Source organism: Thalassophryne amazonica, chromosome 13 (genome assembly GCF_902500255.1).
Source record: "Thalassophryne amazonica chromosome 13, fThaAma1.1, whole genome shotgun sequence".
NCBI lineage: Eukaryota > Metazoa > Chordata > Actinopteri > Batrachoidiformes > Batrachoididae > Thalassophryne > Thalassophryne amazonica.
Window position 1 is genome coordinate 58,845,993 of NC_047115.1, and position 19,852 is coordinate 58,865,844.

The window sequence follows — 19,852 nt, forward strand, 5'->3', positions numbered from 1 at the left end:
GCAATAAGCATTTTTTTCTTTTAATTGTTCACATGTGCTCTTTGAACAGTCTAGTTTGACTTCATCGTGTACACTATATAAAAAGTTTGATAACAATCCTGCGCAATTTATAGCTTGGCAAAAATGGAGCACAGCAGGAATCAGAAATTGATGTCGGGTAGTGTGGTATTGGGTGGGTGTGGCATACAGCCATGTTAAGTACCGTAACATTGTCTCAACCTCCGCGAAAATTACTTCCTTTCTGCGTCCAGTACTCTACCGTATTGTATTGTAGCGTTAGGCTGCATAAACTTGCCGTTGTCATGACGCTACATGATGCAAGTCTATGATGGCCCTTTGTGAAAGGGTCTTTACTCGTGTGAAGCACCTTAAGGCAGTATTGTGGTGATTTGGTGGTATATAAATAACATAAACTGAAAATGAATTATGTCTGTTTTGTTCTTGTTCAACTGGGGAATTTTTCACATATCCAATCACTGATCTGGTCAAAGCACCTGTTTAGAGAGTCAACTGGGCTGAGTTCATTAGTTGATAAAATAAAGTGCATTTCAGTATCATCTGCATAGTTGTGTTATGATACACCACTGGATTGTGTGATTTGTGCTTATGGGGACATATAAATATTAAACAAAAGAAGCCCAAGAATGGAACCTGGGGAACCATGTGACTTTCCACACCACTTAAAGAAATAACTGCCAATAGGGAACTGCAGTCTTGTTTGAACCCCTGCGTGATATCGCGGGATTTGACCACTTTCAGGGACAGCCTGCACAAACACGGCATCACTTCTAACGGAAAAAATGGTGTACTGTTTGTTTTTGTCTGCAATCACCAAAGCAGTCATGAAAAGTGTTTTTTTCAGTTCCCATTGGAGAAGGGAAGACAAGGCAAATAATCCTACACACCTTGACAGTGTAGCTGCAGTCTCTCGCCTGCACAACCGCCTCAACAGGTTTAAGCTCCGGGTCATAAACAAACCACAACACGTCTGCTTTCCACCGCATCTTCACTTCTTTGCATTTTCACTTTGTTTGCCCTGAAATTTCCCCAAAAACTCAGAGAAAGTGCCATATTTCTGATGGGGAAGTAGAATTATGCTCTTTCATTTAACCCCTTTAGCACCTACCCTCAAACAAAACTACGGTACCCAATATGGACAGGTATTAGGCTTTGTCATTGTGATAGGATTACAGTCACTTTAATGCAGTACCAGACAACTTCACCAAAAATCCTCTGCAACCCATAGAACCTGAAGTAAGACAGAGTCAAGAAGTCCAGTTGCATTTGTTTAATTTCTAAATATCTCCTGTCTGGATGAGTAACAATTTTCAGGGATAGCCTGGGTCTGGCCAGTGTATCACTTACACATCTGGAAGCTCCATTTGTAGACACGTGGCGATCTTCCATGGTGTTCACGGTGCTGTATATGGTCAGCATCACCCTGCTTATGGTACTTATGGCTCGAGGGGGGAGATCGTCCAGGACACTTTGGAGAAGCAGTGGCCTTTACGTCTGATGTATTGTTCTTTGTGGCTATTGATTTGGCAGTGCCCTCAATCACAGATTGGTCTTCGCTGTCACTGCTGTTGGCTAGAGGAGAGAAAGAAGCAGTTATCAAAAAGCATCAAGCAAAAGCTTCATTTCCCTTCCCAGCTAACATCAAGAAACAAATAAATATAAAATGGGGCAGATAGCAGAGCTAGGCAGATCTATCTTTGTAGTTATCTTTACCTGTTTTCCTATTCTTTTTGGGAGGCACACCAAGGCTCTTGCGGTTTGGCTTGTGTTTTTTTGAGGCTCCACCTGTTTGTGATTCTTTTGGCCTCTTCTGACTGACAGATACTACAAACAAAATGAAAGGAGATGGTGATGGAAGAGGTTGACTAAGAAATGCACTGCCAGGTTGTATTCTATTTATAACCCAAAATGAGAATAAGTAGGCTGGTATGGAAAATGTAAAAAGAAGCAGTGACCTTTGCATCTTCTTTGACTTCAACTTCATTGTAAACTGTAGGAACCAATGCTATTTCATGTTTTGTGTGTTCAACTTCATTTCATTTGTTAATACATCCATTCCTGCATTAAAGACCTGAAACATGTTCCAAAAAAAAAATGCTGGGATGCTTTTACCACTTTGTCCTTCTCACAGCACTTAAAACACATTTTGGCATTGAGGATACAAAGTGATATTGTGTTTTGTCCCACTCTTACTGCAAACAAGTCTTAAGATGTGCGACAGTGCAGTGTTGCCATTATTGCATTTCTCATTTTAAATTTCTCCACACATTCTCTATCAGGGAAAGCTCAGGACTGCAGGCTGACCAGTCCAGTACTTGCACCTTTTTACACAGCCTTGCCTTTGTAATGTCTGCAGAATGTGATTTTGCATGGTCCTGTTGAAAAATCCATTAACATCCCTGCAAAAGGTGTCATCTTGAAGACAGCATACGTTATGTTGCTCTAAAATCTGAAAAAAAAAAAATCATGATTGATGCTACCATCCATCACAGAACTATTAAATTATCTTTGCCAAAAGCACTGACACAACCCCATACCATGACAGGTCCTGGCTTTTGGGCTTGTAGCTGATAACAGTCTGGATTTTCCTTTTCATCTTTGGTCCTGCGCACACAATGCTCAACTCCCTACTGTAGTGTTTGACAAGGCCTTCCCAAAGTAATACCTTGCCCACATGATTATACCAGCTATTGATGAATGACAGTTCTTGATGCAGTGCCATCTGAGGCATCAGAAATTCTTGGTATTCATTTTAGGCTTGCGCCTTTGCCCTTTACGCCATGAAATTTCTACAGCTTCCATGAATCGTTGAATATTTTCACAGTAAAGGCAGAAATATGCAAATCCCTTCCAATCTTTCTTTGAGTAAACAGTTCAATAATTGTATCACTTTTTTTTTTGACAAACTGGAGATCTTCTGCCCATCTTTCATGGATACTGCTTTTGTACCAAATCATGATTACAATCAGCTGTTGACATCACCTGTTTGAAATAACTTCATTGTTATTATTATTACTATTAATGTAATTTTTTTTATACCTGATTACTAGCCCTAAATTAACCATGCCCCAACTTTTTTTTATGTGTTGCAGGCGATAAATGCAGGAATAGATGTATATTACCAAATTCAATGAAGCTGACCACTCAAAACATACAACCCCTGGCAATAATTATGGAATCACCGGCCTTGGAGTATGTTCATTCAGTTGTTTAATTTTGTAGAAAAAAGCAGATCACAGACATGACACAAAACTAGTCATTTCAAATGGCAACTTTCTGGCTTTAAGAAACACTATAAGAAATCAAGAAAAAAAAAATTGTGGCAGTCAGTAACGGTTACTTTTTTAGACCAAGCAGAGGGAAAAAAATATGGACTCACTCAATTCTGAGGAAAAAATTATGGAATCACCCTGTAAATTTTCATCCCCAAAACTAACACCTGCATCAAATCAGATCTGCTCGTTAGTCTGCATCTAAAAAGGAGTGATCACACCTTGGAGAGCTGTTCATGTCAGTCCAAGTGGACTGACATGAATCATGGCTCCAACACGAGATATGTCAACTGAAACAAAGGAGAGGATTATCAAACTCTTAAAAGAGGGCAAATCATCACGCAATGTTGCAAAAGATGTTGGTTGTTCACAGTCAGCTGTGTCTAAACTCTGGACCAAATACAAACAACATGGGAAGGTTGTTAAAGGCAAACACACTGGTAGGCCAAAGAAGACATCAACGCGTCAAGACAGAAAACTTAAAGCAATATGTCTCAAAAATCGAAAATGCACAACAAAACAAATGAGGAATGAATGGGAGGAAACTGGAGTCAACGTCTGTGACCGAACTGTAAGAAACCGCCTAAAGGAAATGGGATTTACATACAGAAAAGCTAAACGAAAGCCATCATTAACACCTAAACAGAAAAAAACAAGGTTACAGTGGGCTAAGGAAAAGCAATCGTGGAATGTGGATGAAAGTCATATTCAGTGATGAATCTCGAATCTGCATTGGGCAAGGTGATGATGCCGGAACTTTTGTTTGGTGCCGTTCCAATGAGATTTATAAAGATGACTGCCTGAAGAGAACATGTAAATTTCCACAGTCATTGATTATATGGGGCTGCATGTCAGGTAAAGGCACTGGGGAGATGGCTGTCATTACATCATCAATAAATGCACAAATTTACGTTGATATTTTGGACACTTTTCTTATCCCATCAATTGAAAGGATGTTTGGGGATGATGAAACAGTTTTTCAAGATGATAATGCATCTTGCATCTTCCCATGAATGTCTTGCTGTGAGGCAACAGCACTAACCACTAAGCCACCCCAGATGCAGCGTCTATCAAAAAACAGTAGCAAAAACTGTGAAAACATTCCCTGCAAAAAGACACATAGGGTCAATGTCATGGCCTGCAAATAGTCCGGATCTTAATCCAATTGAAAATCTTTGGTGGAAGTTGAAGAAAATGGTCCATGACAAGGCTCCAACCTGCAAAGCTAATCTGGCAATAGCAATCAGAGAAAGTTGGAGCCAAATTGATGAAGAGTACTGTTTGTCACTCATTAAGTCCATGCCTCAGAGACTGCAAGCTGTTATAAAAGCCAGAGGTGGTGCAACAATATACTAGTGATGTGTTGGAGCGTTTTTGTTTTTCATGATTCCATAATTTTTTCCTCAGAATTGAGTGATTCCATATTTTTTTCCCTCTGCTTGGTCTAAAAAAGTAACCGTTACTGACTGCCACCATTTTTTTTCCTGATTTCTTATAGTGTTTCTTAAAGCCAGAAAGTTGCCATTTGAAATGACTTTAGTTTTGTGTCATGTCTGTGATCTGTTTTTTTTTCTTTCTACAAAATTAAACAACAACAACTGAATGAACATCCTCCGAGGCCGGTGATTCCATAATTTTTGCCAGGGGTTGTAGAACAGCTTGGGTTCATACTAACTACAGTGAAGTCAAAGTAAATGTAAGAGTTAGTGCAGATGTTTTATTTACTTGCATTTTCCATACCTTTTTTCTGATTTCGGGTGGCAACCCCCCCCCCCCCAAAAAAAAACAACAACAAAAAAACTGACAATGTATTTGCTATTAGGTCTACCGTTGGACTTCTGCTCACTCTCCTGTTGGCTGCTGCTGCTCAACTCCAGGCTGCAGTTACTGCTGCAGGACAGGCTTGCATCAAACACTTTTGAGGGAGAATCTTCCTCATCATCCTGAGGAAGGTCTCGTAGCTCAGCACCCAGACTCTCCACCTCTACGGTGCTGCTGTCTGTCTCACTGCGTCCTCCTGCAGCTTCTTCCTGTATTGGTCCTGGTGGAAGGATGGCAGCAGCCGGTTCTGAAGCTAAAGCAGGAGCTATGGATGGTGGAGAACAAGTATGTAGTTGGCTAGAGTCTTCAATGGTACTCCCTCCACCTGAAGGGGACTCAGGTGTAGTTGGTGGTGTATTAAGTACAGAGTTACTACCACTGCTGGGAAACTCCTGCATTTTATCATTCTCCATCTGCTCCTCAGAAGTTTCATCTTCAGGTTCAGCATCCTGTTCTACATTGGGCTCCTCCAGTACTGAGGTAACAGGTGGGGGAGGAGAATTGGCAGCCTCTGTGTCAGAGTCAGAGAACAAGTCTTTAAGAGTCTTCTTCGGCCACTGAGCCTGGATGCTGGACCACACATCCTTTTGTCCCTTGGAACGGACAGCAGGTCTTTCCTCAGCATCCACAGACATTTTGGTCCTCTTTTCAGCAATTTCCCAGAACACAGCTTTACGCCCAGTTTTGTTCTTCTCTTTCATTCCATTATACTTCTTGGAAGAGGAGCCTTTGGTTTTCAGATGCGTTTGCTCACTTCCCTCAACCTGGGGCTCTGTAAGCGGTTTTCCCTCATCATCTGAACTGCTACTAGATGATACCGTCCTCTCCTCTGCAAGATCAGCTCCCCTCTCTTCTAGCTTTCTTGGGGGGGCACCAGGTAACCACTCTGCACTTCGGGTGTTTCTGGTCTTAGCTTTGGACAGACCTTTTGGAATTTTCTCTGGTGTTCCTTCAGATTTCCTCTTCCTGGTGCTTGCTTCACCCTCTAACTCCAGGTGACTTCTGCACTTACCTACATCTAGGCTCTCAGGACTGACAAAATCTTGGTTCTTTCCAGAGACTGGAGAAGGTCTGGATCCCTGAGGAGGGGATATGCTCTCCCAGTGCTCTGATATTTGAGAGGGTTCTGGTGGACTTTTTGTGAAGCTACCACAGCAACCTGGGACATCATCTTCATTATGTGGTCCTACTTCATCCTCACTTTCATCTGTAGAAATCTCTGAGGCTGTGGCAAGCAAAGTAAACCTTCTATTAAGCTCAACAGGATGACAACAGTAAATGTGCATGAGAACTGGAGGGTTTTGAGTGTTTCTACCTTGCAGGCCATTGAGGATAGAAGTAATTTCTATTGACTTGATTGGAGACTGCCGAGTTCCTTTGTCCTCACCCTCATCAATCTTGGAAAAGACATCCTCACTCAGACCACATTTGGATCGTGGGGATTGGACAATATTGGATGGCGGCCCGAGGACTTCTCTGTCACCGAGCCGCTCAAGCTTGTCTCGCTCCCTCTCAGCTTTGTTCTGTCAGAATTGAATATGGTCAGCAAGTCACCACACAAGATCAGAACAGATTTAATTTGAAATCTGACAAAATCCAAACTTGTACCTTTATTTTTTTGCGATGTTTTATTTTTGGTACGTTCTTATTGGCTGGGCCAACTATTTTGTCTGCCTTGATCCATTCATCATATCTACAAAGGCAAAAACAAACAGGAGAAGCAATTTTATCTCATCATTGGGATCTTACAAAGTCATTAGAAAACTTCTCTCCACCACCCACCACAGAGACACCTCTGTCTGACCCCAGTACAAAAGGCCTCAACAGCAAAGGAAGCAATCCCGTGGGATTATGTGGAAAAGACAAACCTTTACAATGAATAAACATACAATATTAACACCAACCACCACACAAATCATATTCAACAAAGTTCCAACAGTACCAAGGGTGCTATTTGGGTCATATGAAGAAAATGAAAGATTCACAACATCGCACACAACAGACACAATGCAAAGAACATCACCCTGTCTTTTAAACAGAGCTAGAGAACCACACGACAACAGTGAGACAATGAACATCTTAAACTAATTTCACGAGTTAACCACAGTGTCATGGTACCCTAATTCTCCGGTTAACACTGCATTAACCCTGACCCACTGGGGAAGGGGGGAGGATTGAGAGGTAGAGGTGAGTCAAGCAGCATTTTGGTTGGCCTTTCAGTGAGCCAAAACAACAGACTTGATGATCCAATGTTGCCAAAATGGTTTAAACAAAACCACTGCTGGCCAAATTTTTGCTTCAAAATTGTCTTGTCTCTGGATTATGTTGAGACAGACAGCCGGGGGACAGACAGACAGGGGATTAAGTCAAAACTGAGTTAGGGAAGTTTAGGAATATTCCACATCAACCCAATACTCAATTGAGCTTCTGCCACAAGATGGCCCAGTGTTATCCACTGGAACAGAAGAAGCAGAATGACGAGGCAGGGATGCACCTGTTACTGCTGACGGGAAACCCAAGTAGAGGTGATCCCCTGAGCTAAATTGAAGGTAAAAGGTGTCTCATTTTAGGGCGAATATAGATGTTTAGTACTTCTCCCCAGGTCCTGTCTTACCTGACATTCCAGCCACAGTAGTGCACCAGGTAGAGCACTTCTCCCCCCTCCACGTCTGCCTCTTTCACAGTGGCCTCGTACGTCTTCAGACTGCGGCCTCGCCCATACCTCACCTGCACCTTCATCCCCGGGGGGTAACACTCAAACTCCTCCCCTTCCTCCCCTTCCTGACTGCTGTCATCCCTGCAAGAAAAACAGTTCAGCACTTCCTGGCCCTAGGCTTCCCAATTCAACACCACTGCCCCGCCCACACCCTCCCACCTTACTGCCTGCTGCTAAAAGCCTTTTTGCTAAGAATGTGACTCCATCCTGTCCTGCTCTGTCCCGTTGCAACAAGTAAACCCTTATCTATAAAGAAATGTTTAGCTCCTCAGGTTTTTTCTGTTAATGCAAACATAACCTTGCAGTTTAAACTTCCTTTCTTATGCTCCAATATCCAGTGCAGCATAGCTACAGTTTGCTACATGACTGATTACAGGCAGTCTGTCAAAGAACATAAGCAATTAATACATCCATCATTCAATCATGACACACCCAGTCATTCTGCATGGGATGCAACACCACAGACACGCACACACACGCACGGAAGCACGCACACGCCCTACTGAGGGCTCTCGCATGCAGAGACAAAACAGCCACAGGGAGGAGCTAGTGGAGAAACAGTCAGGAGTTGTCAAAGCTGGAGGATACAATGATGCAGAAGTGCCAGTAAGTGGTTTGGGCACAGCAGCAAGTTAGCTCAGCAAAGCACAACTTTGCAGGCAGCAAAACAACAAAAAGCCAAACTCAAGCATTGAGAAAAAGCATGGATGCAATTTGCATTTTGATTTGTTACCACAAAGAACAACTACAAAACATTACTCCACACAATCCCTATCGTACCTGCTGCTTGCAGAGTCAATGTGCTGTTGACAGCTGATATTCAATAAGCCACAGCAACACAAAGCACTATGTTAGCAGGAGGCAAAGTGTGATAAAGGCGGATTTTGCTGCCATTCTAAACTTTAAATCTCAAGTGAATTTAAAAAGCTGCAAGTACCTGTCTGTTTTACATAAGCTGAGCCTGGATGCTCACTGTGCTTCCGCTTTACACACGAGATAAAAAACAGTAGGAGAGAGAGATCACACAGACCCTACTGCCTTGAACATAAACCCAACCTTAACCTAAGGTGGTTCTTAAGGCTGTATTGCAAAATGGATGCATTTGCCATCAATGTACAATGTGAGGTATGCGTTGTGTGCGAAAACAAACAGCACAACAATAAATTAAGTAAAGGTTCCACCAAGCTGATTCACCAAGCTGATCAAAGTCACATCACTCAATTCAGAGCACAGACTGCTAACTTCTACAGCACAGCTTCACCGATTCACAGGAAAACATTGTGGCCTAAAAGAGGAGGCAATATGAGATGAGGCTGTGCAGAAAAATGAATACAGGTGAATATCAAAAATTTTTCCATGATACTGTATTGATTTTGCCAGTCCCTCTTCTCAATACATTAAATATATTTTAAATATCCTTAAATCCCTTTGATCACTACAACCTCTACTCCTGTAGATGTTGCTGTAGGGCTAGACACTCAGGGTTTCCAGTAAACCACTTAAACTGTAATCGGCCTGCATTAGTTTTGTAATGAGCTGAGAATAATTTATACTTCATGTTATAAAACATCTCTAATATCCTACTTCTTCAAAGAGTCAGTCAGTCAACCCCTATAGCTCCTGCCCATGTACTAGACATGAGAAATTTTTAGAACATAATCGTGGACATCAAGCTCCTTATGTATATGTTCATTCGCCATCTTGGGAGAGAGACTGTCACAATTTTGTGACCTCCTGCTATACTGACGGGAACACCAAGATTCACAACTTAAATCAATACTTATCAGAAAAATTTACTGTACTATAAAACTATTAGCATCAAAATATACTTAATGCACCAAAAGCAAAAGTAGCCATTATGTACAATGGCCCATTTCACAATAGTATATATTATATACAATAATTGGGTGCCAAAATGCAACCCATCGTCCATGTCTTGACACCAGGGTAATGGATCAAGATTGCCTGTTGGGGTGAAATACGGTGGGGATCTTGTGTGCCTCGTGGCCGCTACGGTAACCATGAAGACCAAACAGGAACCCTGAATACGAGACAGCTAAGAGGGCTCTGGTGAAACAAGAAGTCTTCAACAACAGATCAGGCGGAGTAGGGATTTGTAACCTAGTGGCTGTGAAGATGGATTAAAGCTGAAGCAGGTCCTCAGACCCCAATCCCAATCATCTGGGATTTCCCAGCCATTGGACCAGGCTAACGACGTTTCAAGGACTGTGTGTTTGTCAACGACATTCCCAAATTACAAATCCATGCAGAGGCATCTCTGTATCAAACCTGGGTGTGTGGATTAATTCATTTTCTATACCCGCTTACTCCAGTTAAGGGTCACAGGGAAGACGAGGGGCTGGTCCCTATCCCAGCAGTCATAGGGCGTGATGCAGGGTACACCCTGGATAGGATACCAGTCTATCATATGGCCATACATAGACAGACAAACACATTCACGCCTGCATGCACACCTATGGTCAATTTAAAGTTTCAAAGAAACCGAAATTGCATCTCTCTGGAAGTGTGAGGAAGCCAGAGGAAGGAACTGACGCAAACACAGAGAGAATATGCAAACTCCACACAGAAAGGCCCCAGGTGGGAAGCGATCCCATGAACGTCTTGCTGTGAGGCAACAGCACTAACCACTAAGCCGCCCCAGATGCAGCGTCTATCAAAAAACAGTACATGTCAACACTAGGCCTGTTGAGTCACTTCTGCATTCACCATCCTGTCCAGGAATTAATCAAGAGAATTTCCCGCGCCATCAAGGGATTGCCATGATATTATATTATTGGATTATATTTTGACTTATTTTATCGGCATATGTTTTGGTATCTTTCACTTCGGTATGTTCAGTGTCACTTTGCAATGCAGAAACCGTTCTAACTGGAAATTTCAAATGACATTATTTTGAATTAATTTATCTATAAATATTATCTGATGTAAATATTAGACTACCCAGGTGGTACACAAGTTGCATTCTCAGCTGTATTTTAAAATTTACACTAAATTATGCAAGGTATTATACAGCAATCATCACTGTGGCAATCCCTTGGTGGAATGGCAGATTGTCCCTTGGTCAATTCCTGGATTTTTTGATGTATACTATTCCTGACAGATGCTGCACGTGGTTGCTGCGGGAAGAAAGACAACCATCTCTGCAGCAATTCACCAATCAGGCCCATATGGTAGAGTAACTCGGCGGAAGCCACTCCTTAGTAAAAGCCACATGGCAGCCTGGCTGGAGTTTGCCAAAAGGCACCTGAAGGACTCTCACACCATGAGAAACAAAATTCTCTGATCTAATGAGACAAAGATTGAACTCTTTGGCAGAATTCCAGGCATCATGTTTGGAGGAAATCAGGCACCATCCCTACAGTGAAGCATGGTGGTGGCAGTATCATGCTGTGGGGATGTTTTTCAGCAGAAGGAACTGGGAGACTAGTCAGGATTGAGGGAAAGATGAATGGAGCAATGTACAGAGACATCCTGGATGAAAACCTGCTCCAGAGCGCTCTTGACCTCAGACTGGGGTGACAGTTCATCTTTCAGCAGGACAATGACTCTAAGCACACAGCCAAGATATCACAGGAATGGCTCCAGGACAACTCTGAGAAAGTCCTTGAGTTACCCAGCCAGAGCCCAGACCTGAATAAAATCAAACATCTTTGGAGATATCTGAAAATGGCCTGAAAGCACATAGACGCTCCCCATCCAACCTGATGGAGGTTGTGGAGGGTGTGAATATGTATGTACATTTGATTTCTTAGTTTTTTATTTTTAAGAAATTTGGCAAAAATTTCAAAAGAACTTTTTTCATGTTGTCATTATGGGGTGTTGTGAGTAGAATTTTGAGAGGAAAGAAATTAATTTAGTCCATTTTGGAATAAGTTTGTATAAAATGTGGAAAAAGTGAAGCGCTGTGAACACTTCAGATGCTCTGACTGAAATTAAAGAGCCATTTGCACACACTTTGTCTCAAATCATGGGTCCTTCAGTGTAAATCTGTTAATACGTAGATACACATGTAGCATACATATGATTAGACAGCACAGCAGGAGATGGATAGGCTTCAAAATAAAAAAGGAACAAACAAAGGTAACATGTCATGTCAACTGTAGAACAGGAGTTGCCCTATCTATCATTAAACACTATCAGAATATAAGCATACTATCTCCGTTACCTTTCACACTCAAAGTAACTTTCACTGACTCAGAGCAGACTCTGCTGTAGAATTTAAAATGTGATATGGATCCCATCTTGAATAGACTGTAAACATCAAACAGATTCAATATTATCATGGTAGCTCAGTTCAGATCCGTCAGGTTGTCCGAGCCTGCACACACTGAGAATCAAATAATCTGTGAGGACTACTGATTCCAACCAAGCTGAAGGATCAGGAGCCACTTGATTGTCAGGAAGTCCATATATGACTTTAAATCAGCACAAACATTCTTGAGTGTGCCCAAAGTCTTAAAAGACAAAGCACTGAGAATGCTACCAAGCACTGAAGCATGCAGTTGGGTCTATAAGTATTTGGATAGTGATACAATTTTTGTAACTTTGCCTCTCTACACCACAGCAACAGAGGTGAAATTAAACAATCAAGATGTGCTTGTAGTGTAGACTTTCAGCTTTAATTTAAGTTTTAACAAAAACACTGAGAATGTCGAAAGAATTATAGACATTTTAAAATACATTTCCTCAATTTTTTAGAGGTCATAGGTAATTAGACAAACTCAATACAATAATTACTGTTAATACATATCAGCATTTTTATGGGCCCTTAAAAAAGTAAAATTAGGGGATGCAGACATGAACACTTCAAAGTTACAAAATATGCCATGGACTTCATTTCCATCAATTATTGAGAAATACAAACAATATGCTTCTGTATGGCAAATCTGTCTGAAGAAGCTGTTCTAAAAATAAGAGACCAGTGAGGAAACCCAACAAGACACCTATGACAACTCTGAAGGAGTTACAGTTTTCTGTGGCTGTCACGAGAGGAACTGTGCATGGTGTAACTTTGGAGTGTTCCATCACCAGTAACACAGCTTTGTTGTAGAGTGGCACAGAGAAGGATTTTCTTAAAAAGAAGATGTGATATTTCAGCCAGTTTGCCAGAAAGCACATGGGAAACTTGAGCCTAGATTGCTTGTATTTTCTGTCACTCAGTTTTTGAGAAGTGCCTACTGCAGACAGATTTACTATTCAGTACCATACTGTTTGCATTTCTTAAAGACTGATGCAAATGAAGCTGCAGACATATTCAGTGACTTGGAAATGTTCATATATTCATCCCCTGATTGTCCAAAGAAAACTGGCTGTGTGATGATTTATTAACAATAATGCTTAAATTTAGCTTTGCAGATTAATACTTATGCCTTTAAAAATACAGGGACTGTGTACATAAAATGGCTGTAATTCCAAAAATGGTTAACAGAATATATTTGTTGAAGTCTGCACTAAAAGCACACCTTGACTATCACTGTCCAAATACTAATGGACCTGACTATGTCAATTGGGTTTTACAATCTACTCATGCACACAACCAAAAGGAATGAGTTTCGCAACATTTTTCAAAAAGCAAGCAGGCACAGGAATATAGTCCGACGGTGAGCTAAACACAGGGTCTGAGACCAAACCAACAAAGCACGTTCTTTCAACTTCTCCCTTTTTGTTCGAGGTTGACACATCAGATCAGATATGGATCTGCACAATGATTTGGCTTCATTTTTACACCAAATGCCCTTCCTGACACAACTCAACATTACATGTAGAATGTGCACAGTTGGTCTTGAATTGGGAAACTGTTTTGGAAGCTTGGTCATCCCGCCACCCTTGAGACCAAACCAACTACTTATCGTAATCACTCTGAACACCGTGAGCAAACTAGTTACTTCTCCTCCAGACATTACGGCCTAAGAAGCACTGCGTTGCTGCTAATGTTCAAATGCATCGGTTGCACCACTCAGACACACTAAACATTTAGTGAGGTTGAACACTGAATGCCAAAAACAATTAAGAGAAAAGACAAGGTGAGATTGAGCACAAATTGCTTTGGTTGAGGATCAGTAAGGAGCAGAAATCAAAGAAGAGTCTAGCCATGTTGTGCGCACTGAAAGAGTGAGGCCTGACCACAGTCAATTCCAGCTGGAGCTGGTGAGAGTGAGACAGAGAGAGCTGATGTGATGGGGAAAAGAAAGCCAACAGGCTTTAGTACTCTGAGAAGTGTTTATCAGCTGATGCCAAATAAGCCACAAGAAACAACAGGAGCAGCGAGAGCAGTGGGTAAGAGCTTAGTTAGAAGAGAAAGATAAGACAGCCGCCCTCTCTCAGGTTAGTGGATTGATGATGTACTGGTTTTAGTGAGTACTCAGATGGGTCAGTACTCCTCATCTGCTTCTTCTCTTCATCTTGACATTGCCATAATAAATAATTCACCAGCATACTGCTAAAATGACTACATAAAAGTCTATAGTTCTGAGCTAAAGGGTTCCTGTTTCACCATGCAGGTGCCCTGTGTGGAGTCTGTGTCATGAGGACGTTACCCGTCTACTGGACAGAATGTCCTGTCAGACCACCTACCCAGAGTTGGCTTTGCTCTCCTGCTCATCGTCAGGCTCCTGCTTCATTCTCTCAGCTCCAAGATAAACAGCTGATGAACTCTCGCTGCCCTTGAGGGGATCTTCTTCATCATCTTCATCATCGTCGGCACTGTCCTTTCTCTCAGTCTGTGAAAATTCGGCCTCCAGTTTCATCGCCATTTCAGTGTCCTCCTCCTCCTGGGAGAGTAGGATGCTTTTATTACAACAGTACATGATCTGAAGTAATTACTCAGAAGTAGACACTGTGGTTATACCATGTGTTTGATTTCAAGTGGTTTTAATTAACATTTTAGAAGAACTCACCTTGCAAAGTACAGACTGCGTGCTGCAAATCTCTCTGTCGAGCCTGGTTTTCTGCTCATCTGAGCTGGCGGATGCAGTGTCTTTATTTCTTGTGTCTCTCTCAGGCTTCACTTCTCCCTTAGGACCCTGCTTCAAAGGCAGGTCCATCTTGAAGGTGATGGCAGTGGAGGTGCAGTATTCCTCAAATCCATACAGGTACCTGCAGGATAACATGATCCTCGTCATATCCAACAACAACACCACATCCAATGTCGCCGCTCCTCTGAAGGGCCGATAGGTTTCAGTCTGTGGTAATGAAGATACTTCCAGCTCTGTGAAAACCTGCTGCGCATTTCTAAACTTTGTATTTAGCAGTGAGGGCAATGCCATTTCTTCTTATAACATATGCTATATAAAGTTTAGAAAACACCATAAAATAATCCAAACTGCAGTTTAGTGCTGGTAAGAAAGTACATAATGTCATGTTAAAAGTGAGAGGTTGAAGAGATGGGCTGCTGACCAGAGGATTGTCAGTTCACATCACCATCAGACCAGAAAATCACTAAGGGACCTTAAATCCCCAAGTTACCCCCAAGTGCAGCTGAATACCTTGCATGACAGAACATTGACATCAATGTGTGAGTGTGTGCGCATGTGTGTGGAAATCAGTGAATGTGAGGCATCAGTACAACTACAGTAAAACTAAACCGTCATCGTAAAAAAACGGATACTTGCACTCACGGGACAAAAGCAAAAGTCCCAATCATTTTGTATAGTTTTCCATGTAATAAACACTGTATATACTTGATTTTGTATAACAGATGTTCACTCACATCAGACAAAATGTCCCATCCCATCGCAATGTATTTCCATTAAAAACCCCTTGCATGTATCGGACAGAGCAGTCTGGGATTATCCAGTCGCAACAGAGGTACGAAATGAAGTTTAGTAACGACACTAGCCAGTTCGAGGAAAGTGGCTACCGTATTTCCTTGATTAAAAGCCCAGCCTTTAATTTTTTCCAAACAGTGTAAGCTGCCGACCAGGTCAGCCTCGCTGGCCTCATGCAGAGCATCACAGCGGAGCTCTGAAAGCGGAGGTCGGGCTTGAAGCCCTGAGCGATTTCTCTCACCAGGTACTGGAAGGGCAGCTTGTGGATCAGCAACTCTGTGAATTTCTGATAGTGGCGGATCTCTCTCAGCGCCACTGTGCCGGGCCTGTAAAGGTGAGGCTTCTTCACACCAACGGAAAGAGCGCTTTTCTGGGTTGCTTTGGTTGCCAGCTGTTTCCTCTGAGCTTTTCCTCCGGTGGATTTACGGGCAGTCTGCTTGGTTCTGGCCATATTAAAGCTTCTTTTAGATCTGCTTTGCCTATTCTGTTGAGCCAGGTCTCTCCGCGTCGCTTAGAAAGCTCGTAACACTCCACTGCTTGTTGCACAATAACTGCTGGCAGCCTGTAAAATGAGTGACCTGCCTCATTTTTATCACCTGTTTAAACAATCAAACACAGCACAAAAGTTGACCACTGCTGAAGCTTCTGCAATTGTTCACCAAATGCATGTAGCGTATCACAGCGGCCACCACGTCGTAATCTGAAATGGCCGCGGGGCATAAAATCACGTGACGGATACATCACATGAAAACCCTCTATAAGACACAGGCCTCCCAAACTAGTAAAAAACCCACAACGTATACTCCAGAAAATACAGTACACACAGCTCTGACCATGCATATGCAAAGCATCTAACTAAAACTAGAAAGCAGTGTTGCCAACACAACATACAACTTCATCCTCATACATTTTTTATTTCCTCAAATTAATACGTATACAATTAGTAATTACCATATGTCTAGTTAGAAACAGGTGTGTAGCATCATGGGTGTCAAAACCTACAAAAGACACCTGTGTGAACTAAACAGCAGCTTTTGACATCAACAAACACGCTGATCTCCGCCTGCCAACAAGACATGAAGAAACTTATTGTGTTAATTAGAACGTATTACACTGGTGTTTGTGATGAAGTTTTTCAAACTTCTTAAAATTATGTCCATAAGAGGTAATGATATCTAAATTAAGCAAAAAGAAGCAACATGATACCATACATGTATGGTTTAGTTCCAAACTATTGGAGGAAGGGTCGTCTCCACCTAGTGGTGCATTTATTTTAATAATTTTGTTGTTTTTGGTGTCACTGCTAGGAACACCCACAACCACCTCAATCAATCTCAGTTTTACAAAAGTTCATTTTCTTCACTCTCTTACCCCTTATAAAGGTGAGGAACACAACCAACAAACAGATGTTTTTTTACAGTTAATTGAGGGCATTTTTGAATACAAATGACCATGAATGTGCATAAGCATGCTTTAGAACGTGGGATTTATCAACAGCTGATACTTAGTGATGTGTACAAGACCGGTGACGGCCCCTCTGATAAATATGGGTTTTTTGTACTCACACACATACTAAATTTTGTTTCCTACAGCAGCATTTGGAACCTTTTCTATCTACACTTTGATAAATGAGGGGGCAGAAACCTTCAGGTTTTTTTCTCCTGTGCTGCAACATGCTGCTGTTGCATCCACTCACATTTTCTTCACCACTGGAGGCAGCACCACAAAGAGTGGCAGAAAGTGCAGCATAGAAGAAGCCCAGAAGAAGAAGCCAACCGTTAGCATAAATATCATTCCCACATTCCCAATTTGAACTGGTGGGACAGTCTTAACATACTGTGAACTGAATGAAAAGTTCAAACGGGTACATTTATTCATTATACCGCCTACCACTACTGGACATGTTGATTTTGTTTGGACCTTGCAAAATTTAACTGTCCTGCGAACAGTCTCACGAGAGCACTGCACCAACCATTGAACTTTTAGGAGAGTTTGAAGATGCAGAAATAGCAATGAAACAAAATTTATTCAGGGAGTCCGTGTATACATATCTATTACTTTAAAATAGATTTTCATTTTGAATTTGTTAATGACTGCACCCCTAATGTAGACCAAATATTGATGCATTTTTTTGGGGGGTTGATTTATTGGGGTAGATATACAGAAAAACAGCCAGCTGATACCAAGCAAGAATAATGCTGCTGATGGATGATAAATTACAATCATCAATATGTCGCTCAGGGCAGCACGATGGCTTAGTGGTCAGCACTGTTGCCTCAGAGGGAGAAGGTCCCAGTTTTTGCTCCTGACTAGATCCTGTCTCTGTGGAGTTAGGTGAACTGGTGAGTCTAAATTGACGTGGGTGTGAGTTAGAGTGTGAATGTGTTTGTCTGTCTATGCGTGTCGGTGCTGTGATTGACGGGTGGCCTGTCCAGGGTGTGTTTCTACACATGCTGAATGACAGCTGGGATGGGCTCCAGCTTACCTCCTGTGACCCTGAACTGGAATAAATGGGTGAATATGTGTAGTAAAGTGGGCGGTTTTTAGAGGCTTTTGTTGAAACCTGCTCATACTTAACTTTGAACTTGTCCAAGACACACTCATATAGGATGTCCAGGTCAAATTGGTTGAAAATCAAATAAATTTTGAACAAGCTAACATGGGCACAACAAAGTGTGATCGACAGACTCACTGATGGCGTGCAGTTGCATATCCCTCCTCTGACCTTACAGCCAGCAGGGGATAACAAATGCTGCATCTACCTGACACATTAAAAGTTTTCAGGATTTGTGAACGCAGAGTCGCTACGTACTTGCGGTAAGCAAATTTAACATTGTAACCGGCGGCTGAATTGAGCACGGGGATTCCCAGATCCTGGTAGACTTGTTTCCAAACTGAGCCACTCTCAATCTGTTGAAACATGGGAAGAGAAAAAAAAGACAATCTCAGAATCAGCATCAAAGAACAGCAGAAGTGAAAAATGGAAAGAGAGAGAGCTGGAACTCACATTGTCAAAGCCTCCGAGTTTGTGCACTAGTCTGTAGAGCTTGAACAGGTTCAGGTTTTTGTAGCCCAAAACTGGCCGCTTGTTGATTGGAGTCCCTGATCAAGAGAAGATTGGCTCTAATAAAAAGCTACAGTGAAACTTTAAAATGTCTTGCTGATTTGGCAGTGCCACAATCCATTCATTCTTTACAAAGCTGCTTAGAATGGGATTTTAATGGACATAATTATTTAAAAACCTGGTAAAATGTCATTTTACTGTATTTATTTTTACTTTAATGCAGGGGTTCTCGATCTGGTCCTCAAGGACCCCTGAACCTGCACATTTTCCATCTCTCCCAACTCGGCCTCAAGCTGATTTGCTAATTCAGGTGTCTGTTAGGAGCTGATTGGCTGTGCACCTGAATTAGCAAATCGGCTTGTGGCAGAGCAGTGAGAGATGGAAAATGTGCAGGTTCGGGGCTCCTTGAGGGCCAGATTGAGAACCCCTGCTTTAGTGTATACTATTAGGCAGCACGGTGGATTAGTGGTTAGCACTGTTGCCTTACAGCAGAAAAGTTGTGGGATTGCTTCCCGCCTGGTGCTTTCTGTGCGGAGTTTGCATGTTCTCCCTGTGTTTGTGTGGGTTCCCTCCAGGTGCTCAGACTTCCTCCCACTTCCAAAGACATGCATAGTAGGTGAACTGGAAACTTTAATTTGACCATAGGTGTACATTAGGGATATGGAGAATATCTCAAACTCAATTTATTTATAAAGCACTTTAAAATGAATACCAACAACCAAAGCGCTGTACACAACAAAAACAGGCAAGTTAAAATAAATATATAAATAAACCACAGTTAAAAGCAAAAACACTAAACACTTCTCTTTGCGTTAAAAGCCAAAGAGAAGAAATGTGTTTTAAGAGAAGATTTAAAAGCAGAGAGAGAATCAGCCTGCCTAACGTGCAAAGGAAGATCATTCCACAGTGTTGGGGCAATGACTGAAAAAGCTTGGTCACTGCTACGCTTCCTCTTTGACCTTGGGATAACCAACAGTGACAAATCAGCTGACCTGAGTGAGTGTGAAGGGACATATAAATGGAGCAGGTCAGACAGATATAACGGGGCAAAGCCATGAAGACATTTAAAAACAAATAAAAGAATTTTAAAATCAATTCTAAAATGAACTGGGAGCCAATGGAGTGAGGCCAAAACCGGTGTAATGTGCTCGCACCTTCTAACACCAGCCAAAAG

General features: G+C 41.9%; 1 protein-coding gene across 5 annotated transcripts in view; it reads right to left on the reverse strand.

The window, feature by feature from the left end:
* Positions 1-19,852, reverse strand: part of arid4b (AT-rich interaction domain 4B) — a 184,004-nt gene that overhangs the window by 16,629 nt on the left and 147,523 nt on the right. For 2 of the 5 annotated variants that reach the window (XM_034185010.1, XM_034185009.1), the window contains 10 exons: positions 18,622-18,716; positions 18,427-18,524; positions 14,744-14,943; positions 14,422-14,620; positions 7,726-7,908; positions 6,720-6,804; positions 6,427-6,634; positions 5,119-6,336; positions 1,732-1,842; positions 1,366-1,590 (listed from right to left, as the gene is read on the reverse strand). In XM_034185010.1, coding sequence (XP_034040901.1) covers positions 1,366-1,590; positions 1,732-1,842; positions 5,119-6,336; positions 6,427-6,634; positions 6,720-6,804; positions 7,726-7,908; positions 14,422-14,620; positions 14,744-14,943; positions 18,427-18,524; positions 18,622-18,716 — 2,622 coding nt within the window. The remainder of the gene's footprint in view (positions 1-1,365; positions 1,591-1,731; positions 1,843-5,118; positions 6,337-6,426; positions 6,635-6,719; positions 6,805-7,725; positions 7,909-14,421; positions 14,621-14,743; positions 14,944-18,426; positions 18,525-18,621; positions 18,717-19,852) is intronic. The other 3 variants (XM_034185011.1, XM_034185012.1, XM_034185013.1) reach the window with 3 other exon arrangements.